The sequence below is a fragment of the Eleginops maclovinus genome, chromosome 2 (genome assembly GCF_036324505.1).
Source record: "Eleginops maclovinus isolate JMC-PN-2008 ecotype Puerto Natales chromosome 2, JC_Emac_rtc_rv5, whole genome shotgun sequence".
Taxonomy (NCBI): domain Eukaryota; kingdom Metazoa; phylum Chordata; class Actinopteri; order Perciformes; family Eleginopidae; genus Eleginops; species Eleginops maclovinus.
The window spans coordinates 241,534-266,381 of record NC_086350.1 but is presented as its reverse complement, the minus strand read 5'-3'; the positions used below and the strand labels follow the sequence as shown (position 1 = coordinate 266,381).

The 24,848-nt window shown below is 45.2% G+C and overlaps 1 protein-coding gene across 1 annotated transcript; it reads left to right on the top strand.

The window, feature by feature from the left end:
* Positions 1-1,822: 1,822 nt before the first annotated feature.
* On the top strand, positions 1,823-24,118 carry gpia (glucose-6-phosphate isomerase a). The gene is made up of 18 exons (XM_063908265.1): positions 1,823-2,061; positions 3,152-3,242; positions 4,540-4,608; positions 5,121-5,240; positions 6,678-6,761; positions 7,649-7,795; positions 7,923-7,994; positions 8,079-8,123; positions 15,204-15,257; positions 15,392-15,452; positions 15,523-15,566; positions 15,746-15,898; positions 17,336-17,465; positions 17,545-17,621; positions 17,719-17,847; positions 19,894-19,969; positions 23,284-23,350; positions 23,502-24,118. Exons 1-18 carry the CDS (start codon positions 1,943-1,945, stop codon positions 23,623-23,625), a joined length of 1,662 nt encoding a protein of 553 aa, XP_063764335.1. The 5' UTR covers positions 1,823-1,942; the 3' UTR covers positions 23,626-24,118.
* The last annotated feature ends 730 nt before the right edge of the window (positions 24,119-24,848 follow it).

Genomic DNA, 24,848 nt, shown 5'->3' with positions numbered 1-24,848 from the left:
GACTAACTCAACGTCTCTGCTGACATCAGGAAACTAACCCAACGTCTCTGCTAACATCAGGAAACTAACTCAACGTCTCTGCTGACATCAGGAAACTAACCAACGTCTCTGCTGACATCAGGAAACTAACTCAACGTCTCTGCTAACATCAGGGAACTAACCCAACGTCTCTGCTAACATCAGGGAACTAACCCAACGTCTCTGCTAACATCAGGAAACTAACTCAACGTCTCTGCTAACATCAGGAAACTAACCCAACGTCTCTGCTGACATCATTCAATTTAGGAACTATACCGGTATCACGACCAATCTAATTAGACATTCGCATAACTTGTTTAAATGATTGGCAAATAATAACTTCATGTCAGAAGGGGGCGGGATATGTGTGAATTCAATTGGATGGAAATTAGAACTGGCTAAGCAAGTGACAAATGAAATTGGCATATTATGAAAATTTGTGTTTAAATGTAGACTATTTGACGAGCAACTTTGAAGGGGGCGGCGAGCGACTGGTAGCTTGCAAGCGACGTGTTTGAGACCCCTGATCTAGACAGATCATTTAGAGCAATATCATCCAAATTACAGGAAAAATTCTGATGCTTTTTGAGGTTAAAGTTATAGATTTACGAGATTGAAAAAGGAGCGTTCTATTCTGATAGAGATTATAGAGAGACATGAAGCCCCCACAGAGAGGTATGAAGCCCCCCCAGTAAGAGGAAGAGGTGTTGGATTATATATGTGTATAATTGAAGATTAAAATGTATTTTACTGTAAAGAAAATCAAATCACAAAGTGAGTTTTTATTTATTTTAATTAATAAGGGTGTTTTCTTTCCTTCAGATTTAAAGTAATAAAGGTTTATTAAACTCTGACGTCACCTTAGATCATTTGTATAAATAAAGACAAGATGATGAAAAACAACATTGTGTCCATCGTTGATTATTGACTCTATACAGGAGGAGGATCAGAGCCACAGGGGTCATTTTAGATCTGAGAAAAAAGTCTGTATTCTGAGATTTTCAGGTCAAAATTAGAAATTCAGATTTTGATGAATTTCAGAAAATAAAAATGTTTTTCAGAAACGAATTCTCAGATCTCAGAAAAGTCAGATCAGACCCGTCACCCAGAATTCTGACTGTTATGTCAGAACTCCCAAAAGCCAAAATTCTGAGATTCTGAGTGGCCCTGATCACCTTCAATACACCAGCATCAGTGGCACTCATCACCCTCCATAATGTAGTGTAAGTGGCACTGATCACCCTCCATACACCTGAGTCAATGGCACTGATCACCCTCCATACTGCAGCGTCAGTGCCACTGATCACCCTCCATACCGCAGCGTCACACCCAACGTCAGTGGCACTGATCGCCCTCCATAAAGCAGCGGCAGTGTCACTGTGTAACCTCCATACTACAGCGTCAGTGGAACTGTTCAACTTCCATAATGCAGCGTCAGTGGCACTATTCACCCTCCATAGTGGTCAGTGGCACTATTCACCCTCCATACCATAGCGTCACACTGTTCACCCTCCATGTTGCACCCTCAATACTGCAGCGTCAGTGGCACTGTTCACCCTCCATAGAGTCAGTGGCACTATTCACCCTCAATACTGCAGCGTCAGTGGCACTGTTCACCCTCCACACAGCAGCGTCAGTACGCATGACGCAGCGTCAGTCGTGAGGAGACGTGGGCATGTTCTCTTTATGATGCAGTTGGGCAGAGTTACGTCGAAGTGGGCGTGGTTACATCTCAGCTTGGGTTGGGAAACTGACTGTCGCAAGGGGGCGTGGTCAGTCCTGATTGGTACAGCGGGCGTAACCTCCTATTAGCTCTTTCCTCCCCTTCCTCCTCCACACCGAGACAGACATCTGAGGCCGGAGCACCGAAACAGAGACAGCAGAGCCACTGACAGCAGAACCAGCAGAACCACTGACCAGCATCATGTCTCTCACGCAGGACCCTCACTACCAGAGTCTGGAGCGCTGGTTCAGAGATCAGGCCGGCAGCCTCAGCATGAGGGACATGTTCCAGCAGGACCCGGACCGGTTCACCTCCTTCAGGTACACACAGTCAGATACAGAATAATTGTGTGTGTGTGTGTGTGTGTGTGTGTGTGTGTGTGTGTGTGTGTGTGTGTGTGTGTGTGTGTGTGTGTGTGTGTGTGTGTGTGTGTGTGTGTGTGTGTGTGTGTGTGTGTGTGTGTGTGTGTGTGTGTGTGTGTGTGTGTGAAGGTCATTATAGTCTCTGTAAAGCGTGTGAATCCACCGAGCTAATGTTAATGCTAATTTCACTGCGCCCGTTATCGGACAGACAGTCCTCAGGAGGTTATAAAAGGTCCTGAAACTAATCAATTATTATAATCAATGGTTTAAACCAGGATCATTAACATCTTGCATAATACTCAGGTAATAGTGCTTAATATCAGTTAAATGAATCACGTAATCGAGGCTACCAACAAGCTAGCTGATCCTGGACCTGTTGGTGATGAAGCTCCGCATTAACGCCTGGGTGTTAGCGTCCCTCTGGCCGTCAGGGGTAGATGTGTGCGTGCAGGACGGGTCGGTAATGGATGCTTATGGAGGTTTTAGGCCGCGCGTCAGTGGAGCTCCGCGAGGAAACGCCCTCCTTTTCCCCGCTCTGAAGCATGCAGTGAGATGCTATAACACTGGGCATTATTACATCTTCATTGTGGCTTTATTCCTCCTTGTTGATGATTATAGTGTCTCATGTCCACAGATCTAACACAGACACCCTGTGTCTCTCTCAGGAAGCTGGACATCGCTCATTGTCATCACATCACCTCATTCCTCTGTTCAGAGAAATCAGATATGAGGAAACAAAACACACACACACACACACACACACACACACACACACACACACACACACACACACACACACACACACACACACAGGTCTTTGTTAGTAACCTTAAGTCACACTACACTATGAACAATAAGGACTGGCCCTGAACACATTTTAAACATGTTGGTCTATAGATGTCCCTGAACGCACCACCGACTGTAAACCACCTCCTGATGACAGACGCTGCTCTCATGATGTTCTGTAAATGAAGCTGTGTGTGTAAACGGTATTATTATGATATATTTTTGAGATGTTTGAGATGATGGAGAGGTGTCTGTGTTTCAGCACCACGCTGCAGACGGACGATGGAGAGATCCTGCTCGACTACTCCAAGAACCTCATCAACCAGGAAGTGATGGACATGCTGATCGCCCTGGTAACACGCACACACACACACACACACACACACACACACACACACACACACACACACACACACACACACACACACACTTTATTTATCTTTATCAGACAGTCACTAAACTTATTAGGTTTATAAAACATTATCTCACTGTTATCGTGCCCCCTCCCACACACACACACACACACACACACACACACAAAGTGTTTTTGAAATCAAAGAGGAACAGGAAGCTGTCGACACTTTATTTTGAAAGACTGAACTGAATGTGGAAACTTCCTCCTTTCTGTGTGACTCCATAATACTAATACAGTAGTATATACACACTACTGTGTATTAGGGGTGTCACAATATACCGGTATTTACCGTAACCGTGATATTTAAAAAATGAAATATTGACGGTAGTATACATTGACAGTGTATGCTGTGCTAGCTAAGAGCTACTACCACAGTGTGTGCTGTGCTGTGTGGACTCTACTATCGCATAAAACCATGTCTGAGGAGAGTACAGAGAAGAGCGAGACACTCACGCACCCAAAAAGAGTTGCCTCGTCAGTGTGGGAGTTTTTTGGATTTCGTAAACGGGGTGTTAGAGATAGAGACCCCAGTCTGCAAGAAGTGCCAAGCAACAGTAAGCGCAAAAGGGGGCAATGCTACCAACCTGTCCACCCACCTTCACGTCCATCACCCTGCAGACTTCTCCACGGTACAGAGAGTAAGCTGCAGTTAGCTTGCTAGCCCAGAGACGGTAAATGCTACATTACGGTCTTGGTTGTGTTAAAGCTTAGTTATCGTAGTGTTGGACTACTTTTCTCTCCCCTGGTTATTTGTTAGGCAGCGCCAGAGAAGCGACACAGAGCCAGGGATTCAGGTCAGCTGACGGTGTTTGAGTCAATGGATAAGAAAAGGAGAGCACACATGGGTAGTGCATGTCAGAATGAAGCCCTCACTAAATCCTTGGCCTGCTGTATAGCAAAGCATGATGTCCTTTAGAACTGTAGAGAGGCCAGGGTTTACAGCACTGAGGACAGCAGTTGCTCCAAATTACAAAATCCCAAGAAGACAACAGGTTGTGTTGTTGTTTGTGTACACTAGACACAAAATGCACAATAACCCAATGAACTTGAGATGAATTTGACAGATAGCATTATTTTTATTATTGTGTTGTTAACATTTTCTATAGATATAGATATCTATAGAATTATTTTGGCCACGATAACCGCGGAGTGAAAATCTGATATTGTGACAGCCATACTGTGTACCACTGTAATGTACTGTAATGTATATATACAATATATTGATTTGTCCTCAGGCGAAGTCCCGGGGCGTGGAGGAGGCCAGAGAGAGGATGTTCTCCGGAGAGAAGATCAACTTTACCGAGGTACCGAGGGTCCCCTGAACACACCATGAAGACTGAGAACGTGTTTAAAACCTCCTATTGTCCCTGAACACATCGTAAAGACTGATTTTAAATGCGTCTGTAAATGTCCCTGATCTACGGTGGACTCCATGGATCACAGCGACACAAAAAAACCAAATGTTTATTTTTTCATTGAAACAAATCAGTTGTTATCAGCTGACACACACACACACACACACACACACACACACACACACACACACACACACAGTGTTGCGTCACAGTGACTCTGCAGTTTGTTCGCTGATGACAGATTTAATGTTCATATTGTGTGTGTGTGTGTGTGTGTGTGTGTGTGTGTGTGTGTGTGTGTGTGTGTGTGTGTGTGTGTGTGTGTGTGTGTGTGTGTGTGTGTGTGTGTGTGTGTGTGTGTGTGTGTGTGTGTGTGTGTGTGTGTGTGTGTGTGTGTGTGTGTGTGTGTGTGTGTGTGTGTGTGTGTGTGTGTGTGTGTGTGTGTGTGTGTGTGTGTGTAGGGTCGTGCTGTTCTCCATGTCGCTCTTCGTAATCGCTCCAACACACCAATCCAGGTGGATGGTAAAGACGTGATGCCGGAGGTCAACCGCGTTCTGGACAAGATGAAGGCCTTCTGTCTCGTACGATGTCTTTATTGTTACGTATCTTCTGTCTCGTACGATGTCTTTATTGTTACGTATCTTCTGTCTCGTACGATGTCTTTATTGTTACGTATCTTCTGTCTCGTACGATGTCTTTATTGTTACGTATCTTCTGTCTCGTACGATGTCTTTATTGTTACGTATCTTCTGTCTCGTACGATGTCTTTATTGTTACGTATCTTCTGTCTCGTACGATGTCTTTATTGTTACGTATCTTCTGTCTCGTACGATGTCTTTATTGTTACGTATCTTCTGTCTCGTACGATGTCTTTATTGTTACGTATCTTCTGTCTCGTACGATGTCTTTATTGTTACGTATCTTCTGTCTCGTACGATGTCTTTATTGTTACGTATCTTCTGTCTCGTACGATGTCTTTATTGTTACGTATCTTCTGTCTCGTACGATGTCTTTATTGTTAAGTATCTTCTGTCTCGTACGATGTCTTTATTGTTACGTATCTTCTGTCTCGTACGATGTCTTTATTGTTACGTATCTTCTGTCTCGTACGATGTCTTTATTGTTACGTATCTTCTGTCTCGTACGATGTCTTTATTGTTACGTATCTTCTGTCTCGTACGATGTCTTTATTGTTACGTATCTTCTGTCTCGTACGATGTCTTTATTGTTACGTATCTTCTGTCTCGTACGATGTCTTTATTGTTACGTATCTTCTGTCTCGTACGATGTCTTTATTGTTACGTATCTTCTGTCTCGTACGATGTCTTTATTGTTAAGTATCTTCTGTCTCGTACGATGTCTTTATTGTTACGTATCTTCTGTCTCGTACGATGTCTTTATTGTTACGTATCTTCTGTCTCGTACGATGTCTTTATTGTTACGTATCTTCTGTCTCGTACGATGTCTTTATTGTTACGTATCTTCTGTCTCGTACGATGTCTTTATTGTTACGTATCTTCTGTCTCGTACGATGTCTTTATTGTTACGTATCTTCTGTCTCGTACGATGTCTTTATTGTTACGTATCTTCTGTCTCGTACGATGTCTTTATTGTTACGTATCTTCTGTCTCGTACGATGTCTTTATTGTTACGTATCTTCTGTCTCGTACGATGTCTTTATTGTTACGTATCTTCTGTCTCGTACGATGTCTTTATTGTTACGTATCTTCTGTCTCGTACGATGTCTTTATTGTTACGTATCTTCTGTCTCGTACGATGTCTTTATTGTTACGTATCTTCTGTCTCGTACGATGTCTTTATTGTTACGTATCTTCTGTCTCGTACGATGTCTTTATTGTTACGTATCTTCTGTCTCGTACGATGTCTTTATTGTTACGTATCTTCTGTCTCGTACGATGTCTTTATTGTTACGTATCTTCTGTCTCGTACGATGTCTTTTATTGCGTTGTTTAGTGCACATTTGAAAGGTCGTGACCGCCAGTGTTTTGTGTCCACAGAGAGTCCGCAGCGGCGAGTGGAAAGGCTTCAGCGGGAAAAACATCACGGACGTTGTGAACATCGGAATCGGAGGATCTGACCTGGTGAGAGGAAATGTTTGATAACTGGGAACGGAAAGCTGGAGATGTCGGTTTGGTGTTTACCAAAGTATTTACGAGAAGGTCAACGTGCAGCATTTTGTGTTCAGGGACCCCTGAGTTTATAGACTCAATGTTTACCTCTGATGTAATGCTGCTGCGTGTTGTGGTGCTTTCAGGGCCCTCTGATGTAATGCTGCTGCGTGTTGTGGTGCTTTCAGGGCCCTCTGATGTAATGCTGCTGCGTGTTGTGGTGCTTTCAGGGCCCTCCGATGTAATGCTGCTGCGTGTTGTGGTGCTTTCAGGGCCCTCCGATGTAATGCTGTTGCGTGTTGTGGTGCTTTTAGGGCCCTCTGATGTAATGCTGCTGCGTGTTGTGGTGCATTCAGGGCCCTCTGATGTAATGCTGTTGCGTGTTGTGGTGCTTTCAGGGCCCTCTGATGTAATGCTGCTGCGTGTTGTGGTGCTTTCAGGGCCCTCTGATGTAATGCTGCTGCGTGTTGTGGTGCTTTCAGGGCCCTCTGATGTAATGCTGCTGCGTGTTGTGGTGCTTTCAGGGCCCTCTGATGTAATGCTGCTGCGTGTTGTGGTGCTTTCAGGGCCCTCTGATGTAATGCTGCTGCGTGTTGTGGTGCTTTCAGGGCCCTCTGATGTAATGCTGCTGCGTGTTGTGGTGCATTCAGGGCCCTCTGATGTAATGCTGCTGCGTGTTGTGGTGCATTCAGGGCCCTCTGATGTAATGCTGTTGCGTGTTGTGGTGCTTTCAGGGCCCTCTGATGTAATGCTGCTGCGTGTTGTGGTGCATTCAGGGCCCTCTGATGTAATGCTGCTGCGTGTTGTGGTGCATTCAGGGCCCTCTGATGTAATGCTGCTGCGTGTTGTGGTGCATTCAGGGCCCTCTGATGGTGACGGAGGCTCTGAAGCCCTACTCGGCAGGGGGGCCAAAAGTCTGGTTCGTCTCTAACATCGATGGGACTCACATGGCGAAGACCCTCAATCAGCTGAACGCAGAAACAACGCTGTTCATCATCGCCTCCAAGGTACTCACAATCACACACACTCACTCTCTCTCACACACACACACACACACACACACACACACACACTGATGATGATTATGATGATGATGAAGATGATGATGAATGCGTGTGTTATTTTTGCTCGCAGACGTTCACCACTCAGGAGACAATCACTAACGCAGAGTCAGCCAGGGATTGGTTCCTGAAGACAGCCAATGACGTGAGTGTATTTTATTCTCTGGCAGCTGATTGGACGACAGTTTCTTACTCAGGATGTGTTCTCATGTTTCTCTTGTTTCCTCAGAAATCTGCGGTGGCCAAACACTTTGTGGCTCTGTCCACCAACGCTGTGAGTGATGGGAGTAATACAGATACCAGATGCTAGCCGGGGCTAATACCAGTCAATAAGGGGGCTAATACCAGTCATTGATGGGTTAATACCAGTCATTGATGGGTTAATACCAGTGGTTAGTGGGTTAATACCAGTGGTTAGTGGGTTAATACCAGTCATTGATGGGTTAATACCAGTCATTGATGGGTTAATACCAGTGGTTAGTGGGTTAATACCAGTGGTTAGTGGGTTAATACCAGTGGTTAGTGGGTTAATACCAGTGGTTAGTGGGTTAATACCAGTGGTTAGTGGGTTAATACCAGTGGTTAGTGGGTTAATACCAGTGGTTAGTGGGTTAATACCAGTGGTTAGTGGGAAATGATCCTTATTTATTATAAGTTCATAGCAGGGTTAAAGGGGCCGAGTATACGGAGGCCCACAGGTGCAACTGCTCAGGATCATAAAGCTGGACAGCGAGTCTGTCTCAGAGTCAGTCTGTCTCAGTCAGTCTGTCTCAGTCAGTCTGTCTCAGAGTCAGTCTGTCTCAGAGTCAGTCTGTCTCAGAGTCAGTCTGTCTCAGAGTCAGTCTGTCTCAGAGTCAGTCTGTCTCAGAGTCAGTCTGTCTCAGTCAGTCAGTCTCAGAGTCAGTCTGTCTCAGAGTCAGTCTGTCTCAGAGTCAGTCTGTCTCAGTCAGTCTGTCTCAGTCAGTCAGTCTCAGAGTCAGTCTGTCTCAGAGTCAGTCTGTCTCAGTCAGTCTGTCTCAGTCAGTCTGTCTCAGAGTCAGTCTGTCTCAGAGTCAGTCTGTCTCAGTCAGTCTGTCTCAGTCAGTCTGTCTCAGAGTCAGTCTGTCTCAGTCAGTCTGTCTCAGAGTCAGTCTGTCTCAGTCAGTCTGTCTCAGAGTCAGTCTGTCTCAGAGTCAGTCTGTCTCAGAGTCAGTCTGTCTCAGTCAGTCTCTCTCAGTCAGTCAGTCTCAGTCAGTCAGTCTCTCTCAGTCAGTCTGTCTCAGAGTTAGTCTGTCTCAGTCAGTCTGTCTCAGAGTCAGTCTGTCTCAGTCAGTCTCTCTCAGTCAGTCAGTCTCTCTCAGTCAGTCTGTCTCAGAGTCAGTCTGTCTCAGTCAGTCTGTCTCAGAGTCAGTCTGTCTCAGAGTCAGTCTGTCTCAGTCAGTCTGTCTCAGTCAGTCTGTCTCAGAGTCAGTCTGTCTCAGTCAGTCTGTCTCAGTCAGTCTGTCTCAGAGTCAGTCTGTCTCAGTCAGTCTGTCTCAGTCAGACTGTCTCAGATTCAGTCTGTGTCAGAGTCAGTCTGTCTCAGTGTCAGTCTGTCTCTGAGTCAGTCTGCCTCAGTCAGTCTGTCTCAGTCAGTCTCTCTCAGTCAGTCTCTCTCAGTCAGTCTGTGTCAGAGTCAGTCTGTCTCAGTCAGTCTCTCTCAGTCAGTCTGTCTCAGTCGGTCTCTCTCAGTCAGTCTGTCTCAGAGTCAGTCTCTCTCAGTCAGTCTGTCTCAGTCAGTCTCTCTCAGTCAGTCTGTGTCAGAGTCAGTCTGTCTCAGTCAGTCTGTCTCAGAGTCAGTCTCTCTCAGTCAGTCTGTCTCAGAGTCAGTCTGTCTCAGAGTCAGTCTGTCTCAGTCAGTCTGTCTCAGTCAGTCTGTCTCAGAGTCAGTCTGTCTCAGTCAGTCTGTCTCAGAGTCAGTCTCTCTCAGTCAGTCTGTCTCAGAGTCAGTCTGTCTCAGAGTCAGTCTGTCTCAGAGTCAGTCCGTCTCAGTCAGTCTGTCTCAGAGTCAGTCTCTCTCAATCAGTCTGTGTCAGAGTCAGTCTGTCTCAGTCAGTCTGTCTCAGTCAGTCTGTCTCAGAGTCAGTCTGTCTCAGTCAGTCTGTCTCAGAGTCAGTCTCTCTCAGTCAGTCAGTCTCTCAGTCAGTCTGTCTCAGAGTCAGTCTCTCTTAGAGTCAGTCAGTCTCTCTCAGAGTCAGTCTGTCTCAGTCAGTCTGTCTCAGTCAGTCTGTCTCAGTCAGTCTGTCTCAGAGTCAGTCTGTCTCAGAGTCAGTCTGTCTCAGTCAGTCTCTCTCAGAGTCAGTCTCTCTTAGAGTCAGTCAGTCTCTCTCAGAGTCAGTCTGTCTCAGTCAGTCTGTCTCAGAGTCAGTCTGTCTCAGTGTCAGTCTGTCTCAGTCAGTCTGTCTCAGAGTCAGTCTGTCTCAGAGTCAGTCTGTCTCAGAGTCAGTCTGTCTCAGAGTCAGTCTGTCTCAGAGTCAGTCTGTCTCAGTCAGTCTCTCTCAGAGTCAGTCTGTCTCAGTCAGTGTGTCTCAGAGTCAGTCTGTCTCAGAGTCAGTCTGTCTCAGAGTCAGTCTCTCAGAGTCAGTCTGTCTCAGTCAGTCTCTCTGAGTCAGTCTGTCTCAGTCAGTCTGTCTCAGTCAGTCTGTCTCAGTCAGTCTGTCTCAGTGTCAGTCTGTCTCAGAGTCAGTCTGTCTCAGTCAGTCTGTCTCAGAGTCAGTCTGTCTCAGTCAGTCTGTCTCAGTCAGTCTGTCTCAGTCAGTCTGTCTCAGTGTCAGTCTGTCTCAGAGTCAGTCTCTCTTAGAGTCAGTCAGTCTCTCTCAGAGTCAGTCTGTCTCAGTCAGTCTGTCTCAGTCAGTCTGTCTCAGAGTCAGTCTGTCTCAGAGTCAGTCTGTCTCAGTCAGTCTCTCTCAGAGTCAGTCTCTCTTAGAGTCAGTCAGTCTCTCTCAGAGTCAGTCTGTCTCAGTCAGTCTGTCTCAGTCAGTCTGTCTCAGAGTCAGTCTGTCTCAGTGTCAGTCTGTCTCAGTCAGTCTGTCTCAGAGTCAGTCTGTCTCAGAGTCAGTCTGTCTCAGTCAGTCTGTCTCAGAGTCAGTCTGTCTCAGTGTCAGTCTGTCTCAGAGTCAGTCTGTCTCAGAGTCAGTCTGTCTCAGTCAGCCTCTCTCAGAGTCAGTCTGTCTCAGAGTCAGTCTGTCTCAGTCAGTCTCTCTTAGAGTCAGTCTGTCTCAGTCAGTCTCTCTCAGAGTCAGTCTGTCTCAGTCAGTCTGTCTCAGTCAGTCAGTCTGTCTCAGAGTCAGTCTGTCTCAGAGTCAGTCTGTCTCAGTGTCAGTCTGTCTCAGAGTCAGTCTGTCTCAGAATCAGTCTGTCTCAGTCAGTCTGTCTCAGTCAGTCTGTCTCAGAGTCAGTCTGTCTCAGAGTCAGTCTGTCTCAGAGTCAGTCTGTCTCAGAGTCAGTCTGTCTCAGTCAGTCAGTCTCAGAGTCAGTCTGTCTCAGAGTCAGTCTGTCTCAGAGTCAGTCTGTCTCAGTCAGTCTGTCTCAGTCAGTCAGTCTCAGAGTCAGTCTGTCTCAGAGTCAGTCTGTCTCAGTCAGTCTGTCTCAGTCAGTCTGTCTCAGAGTCAGTCTGTCTCAGAGTCAGTCTGTCTCAGTCAGTCTGTCTCAGTCAGTCTGTCTCAGAGTCAGTCTGTCTCAGTCAGTCTGTCTCAGAGTCAGTCTGTCTCAGTCAGTCTGTCTCAGAGTCAGTCTGTCTCAGAGTCAGTCTGTCTCAGAGTCAGTCTGTCTCAGTCAGTCTCTCTCAGTCAGTCAGTCTCAGTCAGTCAGTCTCTCTCAGTCAGTCTGTCTCAGAGTTAGTCTGTCTCAGTCAGTCTGTCTCAGAGTCAGTCTGTCTCAGTCAGTCTCTCTCAGTCAGTCAGTCTCTCTCAGTCAGTCTGTCTCAGAGTCAGTCTGTCTCAGTCAGTCTGTCTCAGAGTCAGTCTGTCTCAGAGTCAGTCTGTCTCAGTCAGTCTGTCTCAGTCAGTCTGTCTCAGAGTCAGTCTGTCTCAGTCAGTCTGTCTCAGTCAGTCTGTCTCAGAGTCAGTCTGTCTCAGTCAGTCTGTCTCAGTCAGACTGTCTCAGATTCAGTCTGTGTCAGAGTCAGTCTGTCTCAGTGTCAGTCTGTCTCTGAGTCAGTCTGCCTCAGTCAGTCTGTCTCAGTCAGTCTCTCTCAGTCAGTCTCTCTCAGTCAGTCTGTGTCAGAGTCAGTCTGTCTCAGTCAGTCTCTCTCAGTCAGTCTGTCTCAGTCGGTCTCTCTCAGTCAGTCTGTCTCAGAGTCAGTCTCTCTCAGTCAGTCTGTCTCAGTCAGTCTCTCTCAGTCAGTCTGTGTCAGAGTCAGTCTGTCTCAGTCAGTCTGTCTCAGAGTCAGTCTCTCTCAGTCAGTCTGTCTCAGAGTCAGTCTGTCTCAGAGTCAGTCTGTCTCAGTCAGTCTGTCTCAGTCAGTCTGTCTCAGAGTCAGTCTGTCTCAGTCAGTCTGTCTCAGAGTCAGTCTCTCTCAGTCAGTCTGTCTCAGAGTCAGTCTGTCTCAGAGTCAGTCTGTCTCAGTCAGTCTGTCTCAGTCAGTCTGTCTCAGAGTCAGTCTGTCTCAGTCAGTCTGTCTCAGAGTCAGTCTCTCTCAGTCAGTCTGTCTCAGAGTCAGTCTGTCTCAGAGTCAGTCCGTCTCAGTCAGTCTGTCTCAGAGTCAGTCTCTCTCAATCAGTCTGTGTCAGAGTCAGTCTGTCTCAGTCAGTCTGTCTCAGTCAGTCTGTCTCAGAGTCAGTCTGTCTCAGTCAGTCTGTCTCAGAGTCAGTCTCTCTCAGTCAGTCAGTCTCTCAGTCAGTCTGTCTCAGAGTCAGTCTCTCTTAGAGTCAGTCAGTCTCTCTCAGAGTCAGTCTGTCTCAGTCAGTCTGTCTCAGTCAGTCTGTCTCAGTCAGTCTGTCTCAGAGTCAGTCTGTCTCAGAGTCAGTCTGTCTCAGTCAGTCTCTCTCAGAGTCAGTCTCTCTTAGAGTCAGTCAGTCTCTCTCAGAGTCAGTCTGTCTCAGTCAGTCTGTCTCAGAGTCAGTCTGTCTCAGTGTCAGTCTGTCTCAGTCAGTCTGTCTCAGAGTCAGTCTGTCTCAGAGTCAGTCTGTCTCAGAGTCAGTCTGTCTCAGTGTCAGTCTGTCTCAGAGTCAGTCTGTCTCAGAGTCAGTCTGTCTCAGTCAGCCTCTCTCAGAGTCAGTCTGTCTCAGAGTCAGTCTGTCTCAGTCAGTCACTCTTAGAGTCAGTCTGTCTCAGTCAGTCTCTCTCAGAGTCAGTCTGTCTCAGTCAGTCTGTCTCAGTCAGTCAGTCTGTCTCAGAGTCAGTCTGTCTCAGAGTCAGTCTGTCTCAGTGTCAGTCTGTCTCAGTCAGTCTCTCTCAGAGTCAGTCTGTCTCAGTCAGTGTGTCTCAGAGTCAGTCTGTCTCAGAGTCAGTCTGTCTCAGAGTCAGTCTCTCAGAGTCAGTCTGTCTCAGTCAGTCTCTCTGAGTCAGTCTGTCTCAGTCAGTCTGTCTCAGTCAGTCTGTCTCAGTCAGTCTGTCTCAGTGTCAGTCTGTCTCAGAGTCAGTCTGTCTCAGTCAGTCTGTCTCAGAGTCAGTCTGTCTCAGTCAGTCTGTCTCAGTCAGTCTGTCTCAGAGTCAGTCTGTCTCAGTGTCAGTCTGTGTCAGTCAGTCTGTCTCAGTCAGTCTGTCTCAGTGTCAGTCTGTCTCAGAGTCAGTCTCTCTTAGAGTCAGTCAGTCTCTCTCAGAGTCAGTCTGTCTCAGTCAGTCTGTCTCAGTCAGTCTGTCTCAGAGTCAGTCTGTCTCAGAGTCAGTCTGTCTCAGTCAGTCTCTCTCAGAGTCAGTCTCTCTTAGAGTCAGTCAGTCTCTCTCAGAGTCAGTCTGTCTCAGTCAGTCTGTCTCAGTCAGTCTGTCTCAGAGTCAGTCTGTCTCAGTGTCAGTCTGTCTCAGTCAGTCTGTCTCAGAGTCAGTCTGTCTCAGAGTCAGTCTGTCTCAGTCAGTCTGTCTCAGAGTCAGTCTGTCTCAGTGTCAGTCTGTCTCAGAGTCAGTCTGTCTCAGAGTCAGTCTGTCTCAGTCAGCCTCTCTCAGAGTCAGTCTGTCTCAGAGTCAGTCTGTCTCAGTCAGTCTCTCTTAGAGTCAGTCTGTCTCAGTCAGTCTCTCTCAGAGTCAGTCTGTCTCAGTCAGTCTGTCTCAGTCAGTCAGTCTGTCTCAGAGTCAGTCTGTCTCAGAGTCAGTCTGTCTCAGTGTCAGTCTGTCTCAGAGTCAGTCTGTCTCAGAATCAGTCTGTCTCAGTCAGTCTCTCTCAGAGTCAGTCTGTCTCAGTCAGTGTGTCTCAGAGTCAGTCTCTCTCAGAGTCAGTCTGTCTCAGTCAGTCTGTCTCAGTCAGTCTGTCTCAGAGTCAGTCTGTCTCAGTGTCAGTCTGTCTCAGAGTCAGTCTGTCTCAGAGTCAGTCTGTCTCAGTCAGTCTGTCTCAGAGTCAGTCTGTCTCAGTCAGTCTGTCTCAGTCAGTCTGTCTCAGAGTCAGTCTGTCTCAGTGTCAGTCTGTCTCAGTCAGTCTGTCTCAGTCAGTCTGTCTCAGTGTCAGTCTGTCTCAGAGTCAGTCTGTCTCAGAGTCAGTCTGTCTCAGTCAGTCTGTTTCAGAGTCAGTCTGTCTCAGAGTCAGTCTGTCTCAGTCAGTCTGTCTCAGAGTCAGTCCGTCTCAGTGTCAGTCTGTCTCAGTCAGTCTGTCTCAGTCAGTCCGTCTCAGTGTCAGTCTGTCTCAGTGTCAGTCTGTCTCAGAGTCAGTCTCTCTCAGTCAGTCTGTCTCAGTCCGTCTGTCTCAGAGTCAGTCTGTCTCAGTCAGTCTGTCTCAGTCAGTCTGTCTGTCTCAGTCAGTCTGTCTCAGAGTCAGTCTGTCTCAGTCAGTCTGTCTCAGTCAGTCTGTCTCAGAGTCAGTCTGTCTCAGAGTCAGTCTGTCTCAGAGTCAGTCAGTCTGTCTCAGTCAGTCTGTGTCAGTCTGTCTCAGAGTCAGTCTGTCTCAGTCAGTCTGTCTCAGTGTCAGTCTGTCTCAGAGTCAGTCTGTCTCAGTCAGTCTGTCTCAGAGTCAGTCTGTCTCAGTCAGTCTGTGTCAGAGTCAGAAGGTGTCATGTGATCACATCGTTAGAATAAGACCAGAAAACATTTCAGGTAAACAACAACAGAGACAGCTGTCCAGCATTATGATCCTGAGCGGCACCCAGCACTCCAGTCCCAGCTGTTTAGTGTCCCCTGGCCGGTCGTCCAGCCGGTTTAAACTGGTCTCTGAGAGGATGTTTGCCTCTGATGCTCCTCCTCTCATCTTCAGGTCAAAGTGAAGGACTTTGGGATCGACACGGCCAACATGTTCGAGTTCTGGGACGTGAGTCTGATCAGTTGATCTCTAGTGTTGGAGACACAGAGACGCTTCAGAAAACCTCTTCTTATTACTTTGTTTATTGCTTTGTGACGCCATGCTGCTCTCTGATTGGTTAATTGATGGTGGTGTCTCCTCAGTGGGTGGGAGGTCGTTACTCTCTGTGGTCGGCCATCGGTCTGTCCATCGCTCTGCACATAGGTACTGTTCTTTATTTAGTAAGCCGTTGTTATCATTATCACTATTACTATAATTGTTATTGTTGTTCCAGGTTTTGAAAACTTTGAGCAGCTCCTCTCCGGAGCTCACTGGATGGTGAGGAATACCTGATTGATTCTTTGAATTTGAGTGAATTTAAATGACATTAAATAACTCTGGAATATTTAGATGTTTCTGATCTTTCAGGACATTTAGGCTATAATGTGTGTGTGTGTGTGTGTGTGTGTGTGTGTGTGTGTGTGTGTGTGTGTGTGTGTGTGTGTGTGTGTGTGCAGGATCAGCACTTCCAGAGCGCCCCGCTGCAGCAGAACGTCCCGGTGCTGCTCGCTCTGATCGGTGTTTGGTACGTCAACTTCTTCAAGGCGGAGACACACGCCATGCTGCCCTACGACCAGTACATGCACCGCTTCGCTGCGTACTTCCAGCAGGTACACAACTACTACACAACTTATACACAACTACTACACAACCACTACACAACTACTACACAACTACTACACAACTACTACACAACTACTACACAACCACTACACAACTACTACACAACTACTACACAACTACTACACAACCACTACACAACCACTACACAACTACTACACAACCACTACACAACTACTACACAACTTATACACAACTACTACACAACCACTACACAACTACTACACAACTTATACACAACTACTACACAACCACTACACAACTACTACACAACTTATACACAACTACTACACAACTACTACACAACCACTACACAACCACTACACAACTACTACACAACCACTACACAACTACTACACAACCACTACACAACTACTACACAACCACTACACAACCACTACACAACTACTACACAACCACTACACAACTACTACACACAACACTACACAACTTATACACAACTACTACACAACTACTACACAACCACTACACAACTACTACACAACCACTACACAACTACTACTACACAACCACTACACAACTACTACACAACTACTACACAACACTACTACTACAACTACTACACAACTTATACACCACCTCTACACAACCACTACACAACCACTACACAACTACTACACAACTACTACACAACCACTACACAACTACTACACAACTACTACACAACTACTTACACAACCACTACACAACCACTACACAACTACTACACAACCACTACACAACTACTACACAACTTATACACAACACTACACAACTACACACTACCACTACACAACTACTACACAACTTATACACAACTACTTCACAACTACTACAGCAACTACTACACAACCACTACACAACTCACTACACAACCACTACACACCACTACACAACTACTACACAACCACTACACAACCACTACACAACCACTACACAACTACTACACAACCACTACACAACCACTACACAACTACTACACAACCACTACACAACTACTACACAACCACTACACAACTTATACACAACTACTACACAACTACTACACAACCACTACACAACTACTACACAACTACTACACAACTACTACACAACTACTACACAACTACTACACAACTTATACACAACCACTACACAACTACTACACAACTACTACACAACTTATACACAACTACTACACAACTACTACACAACCACTACACAACTACTACACAACTACTACACAACTACTACACAACTACTACACAACCACTACACAACTACTACACAACTACTACACAACTACTACACAACTTATACACAACTTGGCTTGAACAGTTGAGAACTACTGCTCTACACTACATTTATACTGTGTGTGTGTGTGTGTGTGTGTGTGTGTGTGTGTGTGTGTGTGTGTGTGTGTGTGTGTGTGTGTGTGTGTGTGTCAGGGTGACATGGAGTCTAATGGGAAGTCCATCACCAAAGATGGCATCCGTGTCAACTACCACACTGGGCCCATTGTGTGGGGGGAGCCGGGGACCAACGGACAGCACGCCTTCTACCAGCTCATACACCAGGGTACACACACACACACACACACACACACACACACACACACACACACACACACACACTGACTCCTCTGTTTATCTGGCAGGAACTCGTCTGATTCCCGCTGACTTCCTCATGCCTGCTCAGTCTCAGCATCCAATCAGAGACAACCTCCACCACAAGGTGACACCCCCTCTGCCTGTCACTCTAACTTTCTGTCTGTCTCTCTGTCTGTCTCTGACTTCCTGTCTGTGTGTCTTTACTTCCTGTCCGTCTGTAGATCCTGGCGGCTAACTTCCTGGCTCAGACGGAGGCTCTGATGAAGGGGAAGACTGCGGAGGAGGCAGAGAAGGAGCTTCAGAAGGCGGGGGTGAAAGGAGACGCCCTGAGCAAACTGCTGCCTCACAAGGTGACAAAGATCAGAGACACGGTTGTCTTCGGTCCGGGACCACCATGGGTCTCTGGTCCTGGACCAATACCTGTCTCTGGTCCGGGACCACCACCAACTGTCTCTGGTCCAGGACCACCACCTGTCTCTGTTCCCGAAGGTTCAACACAATACAAATGTAAAAAGACGCCTTAAAGCTGGATCAGAGAGACCTGGGGGGGACGAGGGAGAGGAGGGGGGGTGGAGGAAGAGGAGGAGGATCACACAGGAACCAGAGCTGGTCTCAGACTGGGGACAAGCGTTCCTCTGTTTGGGTCTGAAGGAGGAGCTCCAACAGGTTAGGGTCTACAGTGAGACCAGGTCAGGGTCTACAGTGAGACCAGGTCAGGGTCTACAGTGAGACCAGGTCAGGGTCTACAGTGGGAGCAGGTCAGGGTTTAGAGTGAGAGCAGGTCAGGGTCTACAGTGAGACCAGGTCAGGGTTTACAGTGAGACCAGGTCAGGGTCTACAGTGAGACCAGGTCAGGGTCTACAGTGGGAGCAGGTCAGGGTTTAGAGTGAGAGCAGGTCAGGGTTTACAGTGGGAGCAGGTCAGGGTCTACAGTGAGACCAGGTCAGGGTCTACAGTGGGAGCAGGTCAGGGTTTACAGTGAGAGCAGGTCAGGGTTTACAGTGGGAGCAGGTCAGGGTTTACAGTGGGAGCAGGTCAGGGTTTACAGTGAGACCAGGTCAGGGTTTACAGTGGGAGCAGGTCAGGGTTTACAGTGGGACCAGGTCAGGGTTTACAGTGGGACCAGGTCAGGGTCTACAGTGGGACCAGGTCAGGGTTTACAGTGAGAGCAGGTCAGGGTCTACAGTGGGACCAGGTCAGGGTTTACAGTGAGACCAGGTCAGGGTTTACAGTGAGACCAGGTCAGGGTTTACAGTGAGAGCAGGTCAGGGTCTACAGTGGGACCAGGTCAGGGTTTACAGTGAGACCAGGTCAGGGTTTACAGTGGGACCAGGTCAGGGTTTACAGTGGGACCAGGTCAGGGTCTACAGTGAGAGCAGGTCAGGGTCTACAGTGAGAGCAGGTCAGGGTTTACAGTGAGAGCAGGTCAGGGTTTACAGTGAGACCAGGTCAGGGTTTACAGTGAGAGCAGGTCAGGGTTTACAGTGAGACCAGGTCAGGGTCTACAGTGAGACCAGGTCAGGGTCTACAGTGGGAGCAGTTCAGGGTTTACAGTGAGACCAGGTCAGGGTTTACAGTGGGAGCAGGTCAGGGTCTACAGTGAGAGCAGGTCAGGGTTTACAGTGAGAGCAGGTCAGGGTTTACAGTGAGACCAGGTCAGGGTTTACAGTGAGACCAGGTCAGGGTTTACAGTGGGAGCAGGTCAGGGTTTACAGTGAGACCAGGTCGGGGTTTACAGTGAGAGCAGGTCAGGGTCTACAGTGAGAGCAGGTCAGGGTTTACAGTGAGAGCAGGTCAGGGTCTACAGTGAGACCATGTCAGGGTCTACAGTGAGAGCAGGTCAGGGTCTACAGTGAGAGCAGGTCAGGGTCTACAGTGAGACCAGGTCAGGGTCTACAGTGAGACCAGGTCAGGGTTTACAGTGGGAGCAGGTCAGGGTTTACAGTGAGACCAGGTCAGGGTTTACAGTGGGAGCAGGTCAGGGTTTACAGTGGGAGCAGGTCAGGGTTTACAGTGGGAGCAGGTCAGGGTCTACAGTGAGACCAGGTCAGGGTTTACAGTGAGAGCAGGTCAGGGTCTACAGTGAGACCAGGTCAGGGTCTACAGTGAGACCAGGTCAGGGTCTACAGTGGGAGCAGTTCAGGGTTTACAGTGAGACCAGGTCAGGGTCTACAGTGAGAGCAGGTCAGGGTTTACAGTGGGACCAGGTCAGGGTTTACAGTGAGAGCAGGTCAGGGTTTACAGTGGGAGCAGGTCAGGGTCTACAGTGAGAGCAGGTCAGGGTCTACAGTGAGAGCAGGTCAGGGTTTACAGTGACACCATGTGAGGGTCTACAGTGAGACCAGGTCAGGGTCTACAGTTTTAGAGGTTATTCAGATGTGTTTTTTGCTCCGAAGGTTTTCGAGGGAAACAAGCCCAGTAACTCCCTGGTCTTCAAGAAGCTGAGCCCGTTCATCCTGGGCGTGCTGATCGGTGAGGAACACCATCTGAATTATTCCTGTTAATAACAGAAACTGCTGCAGGGTAAACAGGATGTGTTTAGTGTCGTCAATGATTATAGAGAGAGAACGATTCATAACGATTCTTAACGATTCTTAACGATTCTTAACGATTCTTAACGATTCATAACGATTCATAACGATTCTTAACGATTCTTAACGATTCTTAACGATTCTTAACGATGAATAACGATGAATAACGATTCATAACGATTCATAACGATTCATAACGATTCTTAACGATTCTTAACGTTAAATAACGATTCTTAACGATTCTTAACGATTCTTAACGATTCATAACGATTCTTAACGATGAATAACGATGAATAACGACTCATAACGATTCATAACGATTCATAACGATTCTTAACGATTCTTAACGATTCTTAACGTTAAATAACGATTCTTAACGATTCTTAACGATTCATAACGACTCATAACGATTCATAACGATTCATAACGATTCATAACGATTCTTAACGATTCTTAACGTTAAATAACGATTCTTAACGATTCTTAACGATTCATAACGATTCTTAACGATTCTTAACGTTAAATAACGATTCTTAACGATTCATAACGTTAAATAACGATTCTTAACGATTCTTAACGATTCTTAACGATTCATAACGTTAAATAACGATTCTTAACGATTCTTAACGATTCTTAACGATTCATAACGTTAAATAACGATTCTTAACGATTCTTAACGATTCTTAACGATTCATAACGTTAAATAACGATTCTTAACGATTCTTAACGATTCTTAACGATTCATAACGTTAAATAACGATTCTTAACGATTCTTAACGATTCATAACGATTCTTAACGATTCTTAACGTTAAATAACGATTCTTAACGATTCATAACGATTCTTAACGATTCTTAACGTTAAATAACGATTCTTAACGATTCTTAACGATTCATAACGTTAAATAACGATTCTTAACGATTCTTAACGATTCATAACGATTCTTAACGATTCTTAACGTTAAATAACGATTCTTAACGATTCATAACGATTCTTAACGATTCTTAACGTTAAATAACGATTCTTAACGATTCTTAACGATTCATAACGTTAAATAACGATTCTTAACGATTCTTAACGATTCTTAACGATTCATAACGTTAAATAACGATTCTTAACGATTCTTAACGATTCATAACGTTAAATAACGATTCTTAACGATTCTTAACGATTCATAACGATTCTTAACGATTCATAACGATTCTTAACGATTCTTAACGTTAAATAACGATTCTTAACGATTCTTAACGATTCTTAACGATTCATAACGATTCTTAACGATTCTTAACGTTAAATAACGATTCTTAACGATTCTTAACGATTCATAACGTTAAATAACGATTCTTAACGATTCATAACGTTAAATAACGATTCTTAACGATTCTTAACGATTCATAACGTTAAATAACGATTCTTAACGATTCATAACGTTAAATAACGATTCTTAACGATGAATAACGACTCATAACGATGAATAACGACTCATAACGATGAATAACGACTCATAACGATGAATAACGACTCATAACGATGAATAACGATGAATAACGACTCATAACGATGAATAACGACTCATAACGATGAATAACGACTCATAACGATGAATAACGATGAATAACGACTCATAACGACTCATAACGACTCATAACGATGAATAACGATGAATAACGATGAATAACGATGAATAACGACTCATAACGATGAATAACGACTCATAACGATGAATAACGACTCATAACGATGAATAACGATGAATAACGACTCATAACGATGAATAACGACTCATAACGATGAATAACGATGAATAACGACTCATAACGATGAATAACGATGAATAACGACTCATAACGATGAATAACGATGAATAACGATGAATAACGACTCATAACGATGAATAACGACTCATAACGATGAATAACGATGAATAACGATGAATAACGATTCATAACGATGAATAACGACTCATAACGATGAATAACGATGAATAACGATTCATAACGATGAATAACGATGAATAACGATGAATAACGATTCATAACGATGAATAACGACTCATAACGATGAATAACGACTCATAACGATGAATAACGATGAATAACGATGAATAACGATTCATAACGATGAATAACGACTCATAACGATGAATAACGACTCATAACGACTCATAACGATGAATAACGATCATAACGATGAATAACGACTCATAACGATGAATAACGACTCATAACGATGAATAACGATGAATAACGATTCATAACGATTCATAACGATGAATAACGATGACATAATGATTCATAACGATGAATAACGACTCATAACGATGAATAACGATGAATAACGACTCATAACGACTCATAACGATGAATAACGATGAATAACGACTCATAACGATGAATAACGATGAATAACGGACTCATAACGATTCATAACGATGAATAACGATTCATAACGATGAATAACGATTCATAACGATGAATAACGATTCATAACGATGAATAACGATGAATAACGACTCATAACGATTCATAACGATGAATAACGACTCATAACGATGAATAACGATTCATAACGATTCATAACGATGAATAACGATTCATAACGATGAATAACGATGAATAACGACTCATACGATGAATAACGACTCATAACGATCATAACGATGAATAACGACTCATAACGATGGAATAACGATGAATAACGACTCATAACGATGAATAACGATGAATAACGATGAATCACGATGAATAACGACTCATAACGATGAATAACGATGAATAACGATGAATAACGATGAATAACGACTCATAACGATTCATAACGATGAATAACGACTCATAACGATGAATAACGACTCATAACGATGAATAACGACTCATAACGATGAATAACGATGAATAACGACTCATAACGATGAATAACGATGAATAACGATGAATAACGATGAATAACGATGAATAACGATGAATAACGATGAATAACGATGAATAACGACTCATAACGACTCATAACGATTCATAACGATGAATAACGACTCATAACGATGAATAACGACTCATAACGATGAATAACGATGAATAACGACTCATAACGATGAATAACGATGAATAACGACTCATAACGATTCATAACGATGAATAACGACTCATAACGATGAATAACGATTCATAACGATGAATAACGATTCATAACGATTCATAATGATTCCTAACCAATGATAATGAGTGAACTTTAGAACTCCTGTGATTTCTTTTGACAGCGATGTACGAGCACAAGATCTTCGTGCAGGGCGTGATCTGGGACATCAACAGCTACGACCAGTGGGGGGTGAGATTCAGATTCATTATAGAAATGTAGAAATAGTACAGACGGGTTTGAAGTGAATCCTTATGTGGTTCTTGTGATCGGGACTGATGTTAGTAATAATGAATATTGATGAGATATATCTGTACGTTGTTTTTATGCCTCCCTGTTCAGCGTGGAGCTCGGGAAGCAGCTGGCCAAGCAGATCGAGCCGGAGCTGCAGGACGCCGCTGACGTCCAGACGCATGACTCCTCCACCAACGGACTCATCAACTTCCTGAAGAAGAACTTCAACTGAACCCTGCTCTCCCATTGGCTGCCAGTATACAACCCTGCTCTCCCATTTGCTGTCATTGTAGAACCGTCCCTCTTTGGATTCCTGCTCTCTCATTGGCTCACAGCAAACATTCCTCCTCTCTCATTGGCTCACAGCAAACATTCCTCCTCTCTCATTGGCTCACAGCAAACATTCCTCCTCTCTCATTGGCTCACAGCAAGCATTCCTCCTCATTGGCTCCCTCTGTCTACACCACCTTTCTCATTTGCTCTCACGTGTAGTCCTCCACTCTCTTTGGCTCCCTCTGTGGACTCCTCCCCTCTCATTGGCTCCCTCTGTGGACTCCTCCCCTCTCATTGGCTCCCTCTGTGGACTCCTCCCCTCTCATTGGCTCCCTCTGTGGACTCCTCCCCTCTCATTGGCTGGCTGTGTGTAGGCTGTTTGATCAGATAGATTTCACTGATGACACTTTAACTGTCAGCTCTGACTTTCAAAATAAAAGTCCTGTCACTGACGCTGCTTCCTGTTCTTATTTCAGACGATCAGTTTATTCACTCTGTAACTCACTTTTATTTTAAATCACCAAAAACCAAACGTAATAACTCATATTTTAAACAGTTTCTAATCTTTTAGTTTTATATCTAATATTTTTTCTCACTGCTTATTTCAGAATGAGTTAATAACCCAGGATCTGGGTCCCAGTTCTTACTCTTACTATTCAGATCAGAGAACGTTTTCCACTTAGTCACATGACGTGGACGCAATGGAGAAAAACCAAAGACTTGCCAATAAAAAAGGGAAAACTGAAATGCATTTAAAGCAGAGTAGGGGGGACGACAGTTGCAACCAGGCCTGGCCCTGACCATTCCACTGCCATAGGCATGATTTTAGCTGGCAAACATTGTTAATAGTTTTAAGTTTTAAAGTTTTGTTATTCTCCCCAATTTACAGCGCCCCCAATGGATGGATGTGCCCTTAGCATTTGCCTATACTGCCTATGCCCAGGGCTGGCCCTGGGTGCGACCCCCTCTCTGTTGTTGGAAACTCTCCTGAAATGTTTTCTGGTCTAATTTTAACAATGTGATCACATGACTCCTCCTTAGGTTCCTGCAGATCTGCTGGAAGCTAGCTCGCTAACGTAGCTAACCTTCAGATATACTGCCAACACTTCCAGTCCTGAGATAGACTCACTCTGAGACAGAGACAGCTGTCCAGCTTTATCAAAGTGCAAAGTGCACTAGCAA

Coding starts and splice junctions, on each gene's coding strand:
- gpia (XM_063908265.1), top strand. CDS start 1,943: ATGTCTCTCACGCAGGACCCTCACTACCAGAGTCTGGAGCGCTGGTTC. Junction 5,241..6,677: donor AGATGAAGGCCTTCTGTCTC/GTACGATGTCTT, acceptor TTGTGTCCACAG/AGAGTCCGCAGCGGCGAGTG. Junction 6,762..7,648: donor GAATCGGAGGATCTGACCTG/GTGAGAGGAAAT, acceptor TGGTGCATTCAG/GGCCCTCTGATGGTGACGGA.